Source organism: Pleurodeles waltl, chromosome 11 (assembly GCF_031143425.1).
Source record: "Pleurodeles waltl isolate 20211129_DDA chromosome 11, aPleWal1.hap1.20221129, whole genome shotgun sequence".
Classification (NCBI taxonomy): Eukaryota; Metazoa; Chordata; class Amphibia; order Caudata; family Salamandridae; genus Pleurodeles; species Pleurodeles waltl.
The window spans coordinates 881974907-881992473 of NC_090450.1; the positions used below are offsets into that span (position 1 = coordinate 881974907).

The window sequence follows — 17567 nt, forward strand, 5'->3', positions numbered from 1 at the left end:
ACCATTGTGACTGGAGACATTGCCGCAAAGGGCGGATGTGCAGTCACATGTGTGGTACTTTGGAGACACATGAAGCTATCATGCCTGTAAGGCTCATCACTATCTTGACTATTATGTGACGATGTGGGTGAAAAAGAGGCAATGTAAGCTGGAACTTTTCTGCTCTTGCAGAGCTGGCATATGCCTTTACTTTGATAGAGTCTATGTTTGCGTCGATAAATGGCTCAACTTATAAGTGCTGCAGGTGAGATTTTGTAGTATTGAGTGTGAAGCCCAGCTTGAGTAAAAGGTTGATAACGAGTGTCCTGCAGATGCTGTTTTCACTCTTGTTCAGCCAATCGTCTAGGTATGGGAACACGTGTGGGGTCTTCCTTTTGAAATGAGCTGCTACTACTGCAAGGCTTTTTGTGAATACTCTTGGTGCAGTAGTTACTCCAAATGGAAACACTTTGAACTGATAATGTTGGCCACTTACTTAAAAATTGAGGTAGCGCCGATGGACTAGAAGTATAGGTATGTGAAAATAGGCATCTTTGAAATCTAAAGCTGTCATGAAGTTTCCTTGCTGCAACAGTGGTATTACCTCTTGGAGTGTTACCATGTGGAAGTGCTTCAACAGGATATACTTGTTGAGTGGCCTGAGGTCTAGTAGGTGCCATCCTTCTTTGGAATGAGGAAGTAAAGTGAGTACACACCACTTTCCTTGGTGTTGCGTTAGGACGGGCTCTATGGCCCCCTTCTGAAGCAGAGCTTGAATCTCCACTTGTAAGAGTGACAGGTGTTCTCTTGACGTAGCTAGTGTTCAAGTTTGGATATTGGGAGACGAAGATGTGCGTTTGAGACAGTTTCCATCTTTTATTATTGAAAGGAACCACTGATCTGATGTAATTTGTATCTAATCTGCGTGGTAGTCCTATAGTCATCCCCCTACTGGTGTTAAGTGTAGAGGCAGGAGGCTGAGAGAATCACTGTTTAGTGGAAGTGGCCTCATTGAAAGCAGATGCACGATCTTGACCATAGTTATCCTTATACTGTGACCTACATTATGTTCCTCGAGTGTACTGCGATTGAAGGGGGCTTTGTGTCTTTTGAGAGGTGGCTGTGTCTATGGAAGTGGGGTTTTGGACGTCCTTCTGTATTTGCCCCTCCGAAAGGTATCAATATCTTTTTTTTAATTAATCTACCTACGGGCCAAACAGGTGCTCCCCATCAAATGGTAAGTTGAGAAGATATTGTTGTACATCAGGCTTAAAGCTTGACACTCTGAGGCAACCAAGGTGCTTCATAATGATGCTGGTGTTCGCCTCTCTTGCACTGATGTCAGCTGCATCTAATGTGTATTGAATTGTCACGTTGGATATTATCCTCTCTTGTACCAATTCTGACCCTCTTTGTTTATATTGGTCAGGGAGATGCTGGAGCAATTCCTGCATCTCATTCCATTGTGCCCTGTTAAATCTGGAGAGGAGTCCTATGGAGTTAGCTATCTTAAGGTGGTTGGCTGTTTGCTTTCCTTATCAGTGGGAGGGGCATCACCAGTACCCTGTGAGTTGGCCTGTTTCCTGGCTGAATACCAGAGAATGTGGAGGAACATGCCTCTTGATGTAAGTGGGGTTTGTATTTTTTGGCAACCCGTGGGGTTATGACCCTTGATTTTATGGGTTGCTTAAAGATCTCTGCTGTGGGTTTAAGCATGCCCTTTAACAACGGCAAGAACTGAACAGTGAGCTGTGATTTGGACAGAGTTTCTACGAGCAAGTCATCCTCATCCTCGAGTGTATGCATGTCAACTTTATGGTATTGTGCAGCCCTACACAGAACTTCAAGATATGTAGTTGTGTCATCAGGTAGTGAGGGTTTTGAAGAGTACAGCTCTGGGTATGTATCCCCCTGAGGGTCAATGTCATAGTCATCCCATGGTTCATCAATATCCCCAGAATTGCTCTGCGGATCTGATCGGGAAAATAAGGTGTGTTATAGGGGTCAATATGGTCCCCTGTACATATTCTCTTGCGGATGATGGTGTAGGTGAACCTTGTTGGGTGGGTGAGAGGGGAGCGTTGTGGTGACGCTGGACAAACTGGAGGTGTTAGCAGCAGAAAAATAACAGGAGGTGGAGGAGAGAGTAAAGGTAGTGTGGTAGGTGGGGGAGGGCGTGGAAGGTGGTTGTGGTGGAAACTGTATAGGGATAGTACCCCCGTCTTTATGCTTTTTTTAGTGGAGGCTTTGGTGCTTGAGGCCCCACGATTTCTTCCTCAAAAGACTTTGTTCTATTTGGGAATGTCTCTGTGGGTTGGAGAGGTGGTTTGGTAACCACTCCTCCTGTGTCCAGGTTTATGAATCATGTCTTTTGTTTGGCGTCAAGCTGCTCTTGTAAATTGGTCAGGATAAGCTGATATGGTCGCTCCTTTGGCTGTGTGGCAGTCTTTGTTGTTTTTGGCATCAAGAGTGCTTTGGGTGCAAAGACTTTGGATGCCACAGATGTTTTCAGTGCCGAGGTGGGCTTGGCATGGAGAGATGTTTTGGGCATTGTTAGACCTGACATGCCTTAGGGTGGTCACCCCTAACTTTTTGCCTGCCTCCCTCCACTTTTTGGACCCTGTTTTGCTGGCTTTTAGACTCTGCGCACTTTACCACTGCTAACCAGTGCTAAAGTGCATATGCTCTCTCCCTTTTTAAACATGGTAACTTTGGATCCTACCTGATTGGACTATTTAATTTACTTATAAGTCCCTAGTAATGGGCACTATATGTGCCTAGGACCTGTAGATTAAATGCTACTAGTGGGCCTGCAGCACTGGTTGTGCCACCCACTTGAGTAGCCCCCTTAACCTTGTCTCAGGCCTGCCATTGCAAGGCCTGTGTGTGCAGTTTCACTGCCACTTCGACTTGGCATTTAAAAGTACTTGCCAAGCCTAGAACTCCCCTTTTTCTACATATAAGTATCCCCTAGAGCAGGGTGCTGTGTGGGTAAAAGGCAGGACATGTACCTGTGTAGTTATATGTCCTGGTAGTGTAAAACTCCTAAATTCGTTTTTACACTACTGTGAGGCCTTCATAGGCTAACATTGGGGTTGCCCTCATACATTGTTGAAGTGGCAGCTGCTGATCTGAAAGGAGCAGGGAGGTCATATTTAGTATGGCCAGAATGGTAATACAAAATCCTGCTGACTGGTGAATATTACTATTCTAGAAATGCCACTTTTAGAAAGTGAGCATTTCTTTGCACTTAAATCTTTCTGTGCCTTACAATCCATGTCTGGCTGGGCTTGGTTGACAGCTCCTTGTGCATTCACTCAGACACACCCCAAACACAGGGTACTCAGCCTCTCTTGCATACATCTGCATTTTGAATGGGTCTTCCTGGGCTGGGAGGGTGGAGGGCCTGCTCTCACACAAAGGACTGCCACACCCCCTACTGGGACCCTGGCAGACAGGATTGAACTGAAAGGGGACCTGGTGCACTTCTTAGCCACTCTTTGAAGTCTTCCCCACTTCAAAGGCACATTTGGGTATAAAACAGGGCCTCTGCCCTACCTCATCAGACACTTGCTGGAGAAGAAACCTGAACCAGAAACTACATCCTGCCAAGAAGAACTGCCTGGCTGCTCAAAGGACTCACCTGTCTGCTTTTCTATAGAGGACTGCTGCCTTGCTGTTGGCCTGCTGCCTTGCTGAACTCTTGTCTGGCTGTGAAAGTGCTCTCCAAGGGCTTGGATAGAGCTTGCCTCCTGTTCCCTGAAGTCTCAGGACCAAAAAGACTTCTCTTTTTCACTTGGACGCTTCGTGCGCCTAAATCTTCGACGCACAGCTTGTTTCAGCGGCGAGAAAAACACCGCACACCGACGCTGATCGACGCAACGCCTTCGGGACAACTGAAACTTCGACGCACGGCCTCGCAAGGACAACGCCACCCGACTTCCAAAGGAGAAATTGACGCGACGCCTGCCGTGAGAGCGAAACTTCGACGCACAGCCCCGCAGAACGACGCACAGCCGGAAAACGAGCAGGAGAATCCACGCACAGACCCGGGACATCTGGTAATCCCCGCAACCCATAGAAAGAGACTGTCCGCACGCCAGAAAACGACGCACGACTTCCCCGCATGAAAAATAACGACGCAAGTCCATGTGTGCTGGGGATAAATCGACGCACACACTATTTTTCCACGTATCTCTTCTTCTGCGGCCCTTTGAGGAGATTTTCCACTCCAAACCAGGTACTTTGTGCTCGAAAGAGACTTTGTTTGCTTTTTAAAGACTTAAGACACTTTATATCACTTTTCAGTGATATCTTTACAAATTCACATTGCAACTTTATTCGTTTTGACCTACAAATATCCTGATAAATATTATATATTTTTCTAAACACTGTGTGGTGTATTTTTGTGGTGCTATATGGTGGTATTGTATGATTTATTGCACAAATACTTTACACATTGTCTTCTAAGTTAAGCCTGACTGCTCGTGCCAAGCTACCAGAGGGTGGAGACAGGCTAATTTTGGATTGTGTGTGACTTACCCTGACTAGAGTGAGGGTTCTTGCTTGGACAGAGGGTAACCTGACTGCCAACCAAAAACCCAATTTCTAACAGGCATCAAGCGTGTTTTCAGCTCTGAAGGCATACCGTGTTTCTCTGGTGTCGATTTCAACTCTGAAGGCCTCAAAAGCTTTTCAGGCATCGAGGTGTGGGTCTTCGACACAGAATCCAAAAATTGCTTTGACTTTGTACCTGATCAGAGCCTTTGTGTTTTCAGTACTTTTTGAGGATTCTTTAGGTGGAGGGACAAGTGTTTGCTTGTTTGCCTTGTGTCGGACATCTTCATGGCCCTAGGGCAGTGGGGTTCCATGAGCCAGTGTATGTGCCTTTGAATGGGTGTAGGAGGCTTTCACTAGTGTACTCATGTGCTCCATGGAGTCTTCAGGCTCGTATTCAGAGTCGGAACCTTCTCCACTGCTGGTGAGTAGGATGGGAACGTCCATTGTTGCACCCAGGGTTTCTGCCTCCTCCCTGACGCCCTCCTCACTATGGAGGCCTTGTGGCTGGACCCCGAAAATATTGGCTCAGTGTGCTTGCCTTGTACTATGGGTCCTGTGCCGCTCTCTGCGTTGGCAAAGTGTTTTCTTCTACCAAAAGGCCAAGCAGGCTTCACACAACGTTTCATAGTGTTCTAGAAACAGGCAGAGATTGCAGACCGGGTGGTGACATTTCCTAGAATATTTGGCGTGGCATTTGGGGCAGAAGATGAAGGGAGTCTTCTCCATCACTCTCTGTGTGTCCAGTGAAAGAAGATGGTGGCGAACTTGGAAGCCAAAGTCAAAACAGGGCCCAAACCCAGGCAGGCGGAATGAAGGGTGTCACAAAGACCAGTTGTTGGCTGTTTTCTGTTGCACCTGTCGAAGGGTGATGAGTCAGTCACTGAAGAAGGCTGCTGGAAATGCTTCAAAACTTCAATCCAGATGTCCAAACCCGATGGCAGAGAAAAACAAAATGGAATTGATGTGCAATACAGACTATAGTGTCACGTAGACTCTCATTATTCTAATGAGACTACTGGATTTTAGGGGTAGATCACCTGCGGTGTGGGGGACTAAGTCTAACCCACTAAAGGTGACACCTGTCGGTCTAATCAGGGTTTTGCTCCTGCTAACTAGCAGTGCCTCATCTCCAAGAGCAGGGATTATTGGGCAGCCGAGCGCGTGACATAACTGATTCCTCAGGGAAATCATGGTCACTCGGATCGCATCCGTTTCTCTCTGTTACATTGGTCTCACATGTGCAAGGACAGTCAGAGGCAGTATATGTTTCAATAAGGTTTTAATGAAGCATCTGCATCTTAGATAATAAAGCATGTACTGCAATAACCAGGACGATGAAGCATGGCAGGATTAGAATTGTGACAAGGAGAGTGAAGCATAAAAGTAACGCTAACATATTGTCACTAGAATCAGTAAAGTAATTCCTATCTAGGCTATGTTAGAGCATAGCATGTTAAGCTCTAGTTCTGCCTTTCAGCTTCCCCTGGTAAGAGATCATCCCCCATACCTGAGCAAAAGGCTTGTAGCATACAGAAGCGAAGAGTTCAGCAATCAACATACAGTCGTGGTAATCTGGCTGGAATCTCCCTCTAACTTGTATGGGACAGAGAAGTGTTTTTATAATAAAACAGCTGATGTTCTGAGAAAATGTCCCTATGTAAAGATGTGTATGTTTCTATGAACACTAGAGACAAAATGTTACCACGTTTACCGGCAACCTGTCTTACTGCAGCCTTGAGAAAAGCACAGAATGAAAAAAGTGTTTTGTTTAAGTACGCAGTGCTGGCCTAGGCAAAGAACAGCTAGATAGAGAGAAATAAAACAAGACCACAAATGTGGCTATTGTTAAAATAATAAAACAAAGCTGAATAAAATAAATCTAGGCTAAAGTGCACAGCGGCAGGCCTAGTTTGCTAAAATAATGTGCATGGAGCTATAACTAAAATGGCTACACAACAATAGGAGGAGTCACTATACCGTGTGACTCGAAAGCCTTCTCTGAAGAAAAACAAGTTGCAAACATCCGAACCCAACACTAGATGGCAAGAGTATGGTAAGCATTTGTAGCTACGGCCAACATATGATACGAATATTAAGGTACCCAAATTCTACAACTTCAGGAGCAAGATCACAAGATTGAGAGATATGGGATCTGGGTGTCTGATTTCGCCATGGTTCTGTGTGCAGAGGTTCAGCCTGTTGGGAAGTTTTTTGTTCAGATCCACTGGAGTTTGAGAAGGGTGGTGAACCATGGAAGGCATGCCTAGGTGACTGTCTGCCAAAGCCTCTGAACCACAAATGGAAGTAGAGGAGAGGAGAAAAAGCGTAGGCATATATCCCTGCCATCTCATCCATAGTGCATTGCCCCTGGACTGTGGGTGTGGGAACCAGTAGGCAAAGCCTGGGCATTTGGTGTTTCCTGCCATGGCGAAGAAGTCTCTTTCCGGTGTCCCAAATGCTGGAAGTAATCAAGGAGGACCTGTGGATGGAGTTCCCACTCGTGGACTTGCTGCTGCATCCTGCTGAGGAGGTTGGCAAATTCATTGTCCACTCCCAGAAGGTACTATGCTAACAGACGGATATTGTGCCTGAGAGCTCACCGCCAAATGCTCTGGGCTAGGTGAGAGAGCTAGGGAGATCTGGTGCCCCTTTGCATTTGAAGATAATACATGGCTGTCATGTTGTCCGTCTTGATGAGGATTACTTTGCCAATCAAGTGGTGAAGAAAAGCTTTCAATGCAAGGTGAACTACTAGTAGTTCCAGGCAATTGATGTGGAGACCTTGGTGGCTAGGTTCCCACTGGCCTTGAACAGTTGGATCATGTAAGTGTGTACCTCATACTATAAGGGAGGTGTCCATTGTAATGGTCCTCTGTGGAACTGGGTTGAGAAAAGGCCGTCCCTGCAACAAGTTGTTGATGTTCCAACAGCCCTTCGCTTCACTTCAGACCACTGGTGAGACAAGCACTCCAGCAATGGACGCATGTATAACCTGGCATGGGGGATCATGGCAATACAAGAGGCCATCATGCAGATGATATGCATGAGTGACCTGACAGTGACCTGGTGGCTTGGTTGAAAAAGAGGGATTGGTGCCTGAAAGGACTGTATCCTGGCAGGATCTGGATAAGCCATGCCAATATCCGAGTTGAGGATAGCCCCCAGCTAGAGCTGTATATAGTAGGGTTGAAAGTTGAAGTTTATAGGTAAACCCTAGTTGCTAAAGGAGGTGTATTGTGAGCCTAGTGTGTTTGCAGCAGTTTTAACGGCACCCTTGATGAGCCGTTATCTAGATAGGAAAGACATGGACGCCTTGTCTGTGCAGATGAGCAGCAAGGCACTTGGTGAACACCCTGAGTGCAGTGGGGACCCTGAAGGGGAGCACTTTGAACTGGTAATGATTTCTGCTGACTACAAACCTGAGTTACCAGCACTGTGCCGGGTAGATTGGTATGTGGAAATAAGTATCCTTCCGGTCAAGAGCGGCCATAGCAGGGGGATGACATCCTGAAGAATAACCCTGTGGATGTGCTCTGAAAAAATGCAATTGTTTAGGAGCCTGAGGTCCAGAATGGGTTGAAGGGAACGGTCTTTTTTTGGGAATGAGAAAGTACAGGGAGTATACTCAATTGCTCTGCTGATGGTGGAGGACAGGTTCTATAGCCCCCTTTGAGAAAGAATGATCGGACCACTTCCCTCAGTAGCTTATGATGTTCTGGAGAGAGTCTGTGTTTGCGAGGTGGAACGGTGGGAGGCATGGAATTGAGCTCCAGACAATAACCATGTTGGACAATATCCAACACCCACTGGTTGGAGGTGGCATTTCGCCAAGTGGGAAAGAAACTTTAGACTGGCCCAACAGGTGTTACATGATCGGGGGGGAGGAAAGGCAAGTCAGGGCTTAATGGCGGAGGCAGGGGGAGCCACCACTACCCCGGTCTTTTGAGTTGTTGCCTCTAGAGGACCCTTTAAAGTAGCCTCTGGGAGAGAAATGTTGGACCTGTGGGCATTGTTATGAGGTGGAGGCCTTGGGGGAGTTGTGGTCTTTGAGCCTTCACAGTAGGGCATGCGGCAAACAGCGCGGCGAGGACTAGCTGTCTGTAGAGCACCCATCCCTTTCACTGTCTCAATAGCTTTCTTTAATTTTTCCAACATCTGGTCAACCTCTGGTCCGAACAGATGTTGACCATCAAACAGCAGGTTCAGCAAGTTTTGCTGGACTTCCAGCTTAAAGCCGGAGATATGGAGCCAGGCATGCCTGCGCAGATGGGCACTGGAGTTGACCCTCAAGCAGCAGTGTCCACGGCATCTAGCGCACAGCAGATGGCAGTGTTGGAGATCTGCTTTCCCTCTGAGACAATCTCATAGCCCATTTTCCAGTGCTCCTCCATCTCATCCTAGAGGGTATGATATGCTAGAGAGCAGCCCAATGGAATTTGCAATCCACCATTAACTGGATGATTGCGTGGCTACCCTCTTGCCGGCAGCATCTATCCATTTAGTCTCCTTATCTGGTGGAGGGGCATCACCAGTAGCTTGAGAGGTTGCCCTCTTACGTAAAGTGGTGAGCACTAGTGAGTCCGGCGGGAGCTGACCACAAACGTACATGGGGTCAGCAAGGGAAGCCTTGTATTTTTTTGCCCACCCTAGGTGTGATGACCTTGGTGCAGATGGGGTCATGAAAGATGTCCGGGGTGTGACGCAACATGCCCTTTGAGCTTGGGGAGGTACGGTATGGAGCGGTGTGTGGAGGAGAAAGAGTCTCACAAAGGAAGCCCTCCTACAAAGGCTCAAAGTGGAGATACACCTTGTGGAAGAAGCCAGCACTACCAATTAGTTCACAGTAGGAGGTGGAGTCATCAGGAGGGGAGGGATGGGCAGAGTGCACGTCAGGGCCTGTGTCCCCCGGTGGATCAGCATCGTAGGTGTCCCAGGGATCACCATGCAGAGAAGTGCTGAATGTATCCCTTCCTTCCTGCTCCCTGTATCTGAGTGAGGGGACCGTTGATGTGTGTAAGGATGGTGGTTGGCTGGAGAGGTGGGCAGAGAAGGCGAGCACTGTGGAGAGGTGCAAAATGGGGAGGGGAAAAGGACTAAGGGCTAGAAACCTCGTCCGCCTTCTTGTTCTGCTTGGGAGGAGAAGGCAAGCCTAAAGGTTCCTCAAAATATAGTTGGGGCATGGAGGGTTAAGCGCCGGCCCCCGGAGGGTGGTATGGAATTTGGCCCGTATGGGGGTGGATGACAAGATGTTTCTGCCTGTGGTCAATTTCCTCTTGCAGTTTGTGGGGGAGTGGTTGGACAGAGCCCGGGCCGAGGGTGGTCTTGGATGTTGGGCTGAGGTTTTCAGCTCCTAGGGTGTTTTGGATTTCAACACCGAAGGTGTCAGCTCCCAAGGGCAGTTCAGCACTGAGTTGGATGCAGTTGGCGTCAAGTGTGGTGATCTCAAAGGATTCTTTGGTGCCAAGCCAAAGCTAGGAGTTACTTCCGAAGATGGTGGTCCGTGCCAACCACTGCCCAAAGGCAGCCAGTCTTTGAGGACCCACAGCAGCAGGATGATCTTTGTGGATTTGCTTGACATGCAAGCTGTGGTGAGGGGGAGGAAAGTCTGTACTTGCAACAGGCTGCGCCAGAGGCAAGTCCTTGATCTCCAGATCAGAGAAGGAGCTGTGGGTGTGGGGGGAAGGTTCCCTCATCTGCTGCCGAAGGTTGTGGGCAATGTTCTCCCTTGATATCCTTGGATCCAATGAGGTCCAGTGTGTTATCTCCTACAGGACATTTTGAGACAACAAACCCAATGGTCACAAAGGGTCTTCTTTGAGGGGGAGGAGCGACAGGCCTCGCAGGCAACCTCATTGTATTCAGGAGACAGACACAAATTATACATGGAGGTTGGTCCCAGGATATTTCGTGTAGCAGTGAGGACAGTAATGAAAAGTTGTCCATTCTATCATGTCGAGACATGGTGGAGAGAAGCGGATGGGAGACGGAAGGAGTCCTCGAAGGGCAAAGGCCCAGGTGGAAAGTCGCAAAGCAAAGCTTAAGCCGTCGATCCAAGACAATAGGAAAAAAGACAAATACATTCAATAACAATACTGAAGGATGGAGACCAAGCAAGTACTGCAACGGTCTCAGACCGGAGCATGAATTCACACATCCGAACCCAATGGCAGAAGAAAACAATCTAACAATGTAGTTGATGACCATGCGCATTACCAGCAAGATGAGAAGTCACACTACCTCATTACTCGAAAGACTTCTTGGAAGAAAAACAACTTTCACACATCTAGACAAAACATTAAATGGCAAGAGTATGCACACATGTGTATTGACAGTAACACATGCTTCGAAATACCTTCTTCAATGTATACTTTGTCTTTAAGATGGCAGATTGCAAGATGCACAGTACTGGTGGGGTACAAAAGTTAGCACCCTTAATTACCACTAACAGTGAGGTAACACTCTGTAAGAACAGTGCAATTACAAGTTAAACCCTACGGAATGGGGAATAACTGCAGCCCAGTTTTACATGGTGGAAATAAGCGGAATTCCTGATTGCTTGGGGATTAATGATGTCATTTAGCACCTGCTTCAAGCAGGTGGTGAATGGGAACAGGAGAGCCTGAAGGGTCTATAGAAGAGGACCAGAAGGGGCTGGGTTGCACTCAAGGCCGCAGTGCCTGCCAGATCTTTAAGAGATTTTTTACCAGGCACATTTTCCAGCTGGCAAAATCTGGCCCATGCTCTCACACCTAGTAAATCCGGGTGCAAGAACATTGAGCCGGATCTAATCTCCCACATGGGAACATAATCTAGCCATAAAAGTACAAGTTGGCAGAGGTAGATACAAGGATTCAGTGACAAGAAAGTTATAATGAAGGAATGAAGAAAGACTGAGGTGGAATACAAAATGACTTGACAAAAAATGAAAAGCAAACATTTTGCTTGTTAACATGGATTTTAAAATGCTACAACTCCATCTAAATACTGGGTCTGAATAGGGGGACATACTAGGTCAGAATTCAAGCTGGTGGCATTAGCATCTATTCACACGGTACTCTGGCTCTAAGGGGACACAGCATTGCGTACTTCACATATGAGAACATGCCTTACTCTTGTAGACGTCTGGAAGTCACAGTAAAATTTAAAGATCACCCTCAAGTGGCGCTTTCTCCAAGGGTCAAGCAGGGACTCTCTGTTGAGAATGGACTGAGATCTTTTCACTTGACTGGTGCAAGACCAATGACAGAACCAGCAGGCGTGACTAATCAAACTAGTCTTATGTATTGCTGCACTGCAACAGCATCATGGGCTGTACCGCATTTCTGTTCTGCACTTGTGGTCCATCGGCTCATGGTGTCATTTGAAAACACTGCCTCAGTGACAAAGGCCTAGCAGATGCAAACCTTCTGTATGTTCAATCTGCTTTCACACAACCTGCATTCAGGCCATGGCAAAGTTCATGTATGACAGAAGAGCAGACCATGGTTTGTCCCTGCAGGCAGCCCAAATTGAGGCACTTTGTCTCCACCCACATGAATTATTTCCTACAGGAAAGCCATCAACACATTTCTCTTCATATTCAAGATCCAAAATCTGCGAAGCCACCTATCTGCACGGATACCTACAAGATCCCCAAAAGCTGATTTGCCTGTGCAGTAGCATGTGAACCCATTATTCTGCATGTAGTTGAAATATTTGTACATCAAAAAGAAAATTGTTCAGGGACAATCCTGTACATGTGCACTGGCAAAATGATGCCTTCCGAGTGACCAATCACAGCTTGTTTTCCACACAAAATGAGGTTCAGAAACAGAGCACGGGAGAACTCAGACGGACTATCACATGGATTGTGCTTGTGGCAAAAACATCTCAGTCTTTTGTGGCACGAAGAATTTTAGAACTGTGACCTCAAAGAATCTTTTGGTAGCTAAATATCCTACAATTATGCTCATAGCAAGTCGATCTTTAGTGTTGACCCACTCAAACTGGGCCTCGAGCACTTTATGCATTATGGTCTAGAAACTAAAAAGTGGTATTTTGTTTACTTCGTGGGTGAAAAAGAAAACCTGGATGAGTATCTGGCATAAAGATGAGCTTCATAACTATCTTTATAAGCTCAGAATTGAGAACAAACCTGTATACGTTAACACTAACTCTTAGGCGTCAAGACATAGACAACACCAGTTCTGAGGCTTGGAATTTGATGTGGTGACATTGCCAATATGTAACACAGAGTAAGTCATGGGCTGTAGCTATCTCAGAAATATATCCTATGCTTTGCCACTTTGTCAAATAAAAATGTATAATGGGAGTAACAAATGTAAGAAAAAGCATTTTTGATAGCCCTCATAAAGGTGAAACTGAAAGTAATTGCTTTGAGGTATAAACGTTTTCAGATTAGGACCACATCTTCCATCTCAACCATAAATGGACTGCATCTCCTGTGTTGATAAATATTTTTAAGCTGATTATGTGTTTATTCTAGATATGTATAGTTCTTTAGGAAATATGTATTGCTAATATGTCATAATAAATTATAAAATACTTTTTAAACCTGTTTAACAAATGTATATTTACTCAAGGTTAAATATATATATATATATATATATATATATATATATATATATATATATATGTGTCTGTATGTGTGTGTATGCATGCATGTATGTATATATATGTGTGTGTGTATATACATATATATGTGTATGTTATTCTATGCTTAACATGTCCATAGGTCATTGCATAGTTCCTAGATAAGTTGTTATATTAGATACTTAGGAATCCCTGCTCTTGTTTTTATATCAGACTGATCAAATGTTTTATTATCATAAGCATTTCGCTATTCAGAAATTGAGAAAAGATAAATAAATGTTAGAAAAGTACACTTATTAATTAACTTCAAATATTACAAATCTTGGGAGTCTGTGTTTATATAATACTACTTTTCGTATCATATTATTATGCCACTTATTAAATTCCTTGAACATATATTCCCTTACTAATGAAATAAAAATAAATAAAATAAAACCTACACATAAAATTCAAATTATAAATAAGTAAATTAAAGTAAAATAAATAATAATTAATAAAAGAAAAATTAAAATTAAAATAATTACAAAAAATGTGTGAATATATATATATATATATATATATATATATATATATATATATATATATATATATATATATATATAAAAATTAATAAATATTATATAAATGTACTCTCTTGTAAGGTTTACTTTGTCTACCCATCACCCTATGTTATGTCTCTATCAATCTATCGCCCATCCCCACTCTGACTCATCCCAAACCCATTCTACTACTCTCATCTCCAAAATAACCCTGCCTAAGCTCTTCCCTCCTCTTCCACATCTAGATCACCCCAAACCTCAGTTTACTACCATAATCTCCCAAACAACCCTACTAAATCCTCCCTCATTTATCTGAACTTTGACTCATTCAAAACCCCTCCTGCTACTATGATCTCCCTCACCCTTTACACAGACTCTTCCCTCCTCCATCTCTCTTTTACTCATCTCAAGCCTCATCCTATCACAATAAACTCCCAATTTAACATTTTTGGATTCTTCCCTCCTCTATCCCTCCATTACTCTAGTCAATCTAACTAACAAACTCACATATCCTCTGCTCAAATTAACTCATAATAATACTAAAACTGTACTCATATCTCCCTATACTAATCCACCACTAATTCCTCTTGAGTTCCGGAGTAGCATGCTACTCGCCAAAAATCGCTTAGACGCCTCATCAGGGGTAGTAAGCGCTATATAAATACTATTACAATTACAATACTCATCCAGGAACAGATATCTCACCTCAAATTTAGTATTTCCACAAGGAAGCGTCTCTCGTTCAAGTCGTACTTTGTCACGTACAGGCCGCAAGCCACTCCACTCGTCCACGATTTTTGCATTCTAGAAAACAAACAAAACTAATAAGTGAATCAAAATATCATCTGATTTGGTAGCTGGGCTATGTACATGTCTGGGCAATTTATAAGCTACATAGTCTCTCAAGATATATATTCTTTTTCTAGCAATTAGCTACAGCAGTTGAATTACTTTTTTATTTTATCTGACTTCTGTTTGAAGGGTGGTGGGACACTATCGACTGTGGACTCTGTAGGGGTCTGCTTTACAGCAGGGCTGCAGTCTGTGTTTTAGGGAGATGTGTGTTAAACTGTTATCTACGGCCATTTTCAGGTTAAGAATAAACTGCTGGATATGTTTATTTTCATTAGTATAATTTTTTGGAATAGTGTACTTTACAAATGGCATAGGTTCTCGAACTTACGGCTTTTGAAAAATTTGTAGTTTTTAGTCAGTGGTGGCTGGTGTCATTTTAAAGTGATGGGGTGTAAAACCAGTTCTGAAATGCACCCAAGCGCACAAAGCGAGTAAACCCAGACCTTCGTGGAAGGGCCTGAGGAGGGTTCTTTCCCATGAACATTTCTAAAAAGCACTGTCAAAGTCAACAAGTCTAGCGTTGACTGCCTTGGTACCAGCTGCCTGGCTGTGCCAATGCTTGGTATTTAATGGGTTTTGTAAAATGTTATTGTTGTGGCAGCAGCTGAGCCGTCATTGGTATAAAAACATTGGCTAAAGGCAAAAATGTGTTTTGGTCTCAAAAGTCACACGTTGCCATAAGTAGCTCAGCAAAGTACTTTGTGTGCGGACGTGCTCCTTGCTAAAGAACAAAATGCTGTCACTCACACTGAAGTTAGCGAATGACTAAGGCAGGGCGGACCCATTACTCTATGCTGTATGTTGCAGTGGGTGGGAGAAAAATATGAATGACAGCACAGCAAGCCAGTGGACTGAGAGGGCTAATTTCTACTAATTTCAGTAAAATCAAAAGGCCTTTGCTAACTCCAGACCTAAACATTGGGAACACAATGGCACATTTCCGCTGCACTTTCAAAGAGATTCTTTTGAAAAATGTAGGTTTGAGTTTAAAAGGCAATTTGGAAGCTGGTGCAAATTTATCTTCCTTTCTGAGATAAACCCCTGATAGAACTTGTAGAAATCTATGGACTAGGGCAATGAAACCTGTGGAGATGGAAACAAAATTTATGTTGATGCAACTATAAAATGTCCCAAAAGGCAAAGGTAAAGGGAGGGTGGACGGGAGGGAGATGTAGAGCGAGAGGACGGGGAGAGAGAGAGACAACTTCTGTTCCCTGTGTACATGTATGTATTGCTAACTATTCAAGTATGATCAAAAGCTAGTGCATGGTCACTGTGCCTATTTTTCTCTTGATAGTCAACAATGTTGCGTGCACAAATTGCTAGCTGCATGGCGATCAGAGATTTGCTGGCCCTGTTTCCTTTGCACCAGTCAGTCCTGCAGACCCTCTGGTGGTCACTACATTCTGCTTGCTGCTGGTGGAAGTGGTCATCTGTGAGGACCCTAAATATGCACGAGAGAAGGATTTGTGATTCACATGTGTAGTATGGTGGTCTTTCAAAATTCTCTGGACCAGTTTGTGAACCAGAATGTCTGTGCAGATTGTTAAAATCCATCTGCACGAATTGTATGCTGCCAATTTTTCAGTATTCCTTGAGTGGTAAATGCTAAATGGAAGCCACCTTGACAATGCCTAGCACTTTGGTTCTCTTCAGTAATTGCATGAACATCATTTTATGTTAAGCTATTATAACACAATGCACAATTCCAGATGACATCAAACAAAATACTATCATTACAATTATTGCATCCCTACTTGTGGCCAGTTCACAAAGTTCTTACTGGGGCTGTCCCTTTGATTGGGTAGACCAGTCTTTGTTTAATGTTTAACATGATTTGTTTTGGTTATGTAGATGTTGGCTTCCGGACTGAGGAAGAGAGCTAACAAACTGCACCCTCAGAGCTGGAACATGGAGAATTCATTAATTTTCATACTGCACCATTTGTGTGCTACGGTAAATAAATAAGCATTTCACTATAGATTAAAAAATGACCTCTGCGGAACCAAGAAAGAAACCGGGGTTTGTACACATCGATTAAGTGGCTTAAGCAGTCTTATCAAAAGCTTTGCCAAGATAACATCAATATACTACAGACCAGTGGCGGCAACTATATGAGGTTAGGATGTACGTTGCACAAAAAAGGAATCATTTATCCACAGCGCACACCCTGAGCTCAGGTACCTCAGGGTACAATGAAGTACATGCTCTCAGGAAGTGTGCTGTACAAACTCCTGGGTTCATGTATTTCAAAGGAAGCTGGTGACGCCTTCTGAGGCTTATCTCACCAGCAGCCCAAAGTAATCTCTAATGTGGCAAAGTAAATCCAGTGGTGGCCTGCAGGTTTAAAAGGTGGGTTGACATGGCACCAAACTCACCATATTTGAGGCTTCCTCCCAGTGCAGCACTTCTCCCCCGCATCCACGATCTGTAATGGAAGGACTTCCTTCCTGCTCAGTGGAACAAGATCCCAACCAATCCTGGAGCTGCTCTCATGGATTTTTCAGCAAGAGAGCAGCTCCAGGATTGGTGGGAGCAATCTAGCCCAGTGCTTATTTTGAGGCTGGGGGCCTGCGCCAGAAATCCCCCAGATTTTGACAGCCCTGGGATAGCTGGGTCTACAAGTGTGCATGCCGGCTTGGCCATAGCTAGACTGCTGGCTAACATGGCTTGTGCACTAGAAAAGGCAGCAGTCATCCTGCAACTGCGGGATGCAGCCTCGCCCCATGCCCCGACATGGGGTGATTAGCACCTGCAGAGATGACAAACCATTTGAAAACCTACAAAGGTGTTTCACATTCAAACTTAGAAGACTTACTGGAAAAAAATCAATACTCATCTGCCAACAGGCCTGTTGCCCTTTTTTGTAGAGAAAGATAACAAATATTCATTCAAAAATAAAGTTATATTCAACCTAAGCTTTCTAGCCAAATAATTGAAAGACCAGTGGCATTACACCAAACCACACCCTCCTTAAACTGTGCAAATCTCAAATAGATACAACTTTACTACATTTAGTTGCAGAACTGTGGTTGGTTTTCT

General features: G+C 44.5%; 1 protein-coding gene across 5 annotated transcripts in view; it reads right to left on the bottom strand.

Annotated features, from left to right (window-relative positions):
• The window catches only part of DAO (D-amino acid oxidase), a 180347-nt gene that overhangs the window by 8809 nt on the left and 153971 nt on the right, over positions 1–17567 (bottom strand). For all 5 annotated transcript variants that reach the window (XM_069214774.1, XM_069214775.1, XM_069214776.1 and 2 more), the window contains one exon: positions 14376–14474. In XM_069214774.1, coding sequence (XP_069070875.1) covers positions 14376–14474 — 99 coding nt within the window. The remainder of the gene's footprint in view (positions 1–14375; positions 14475–17567) is intronic.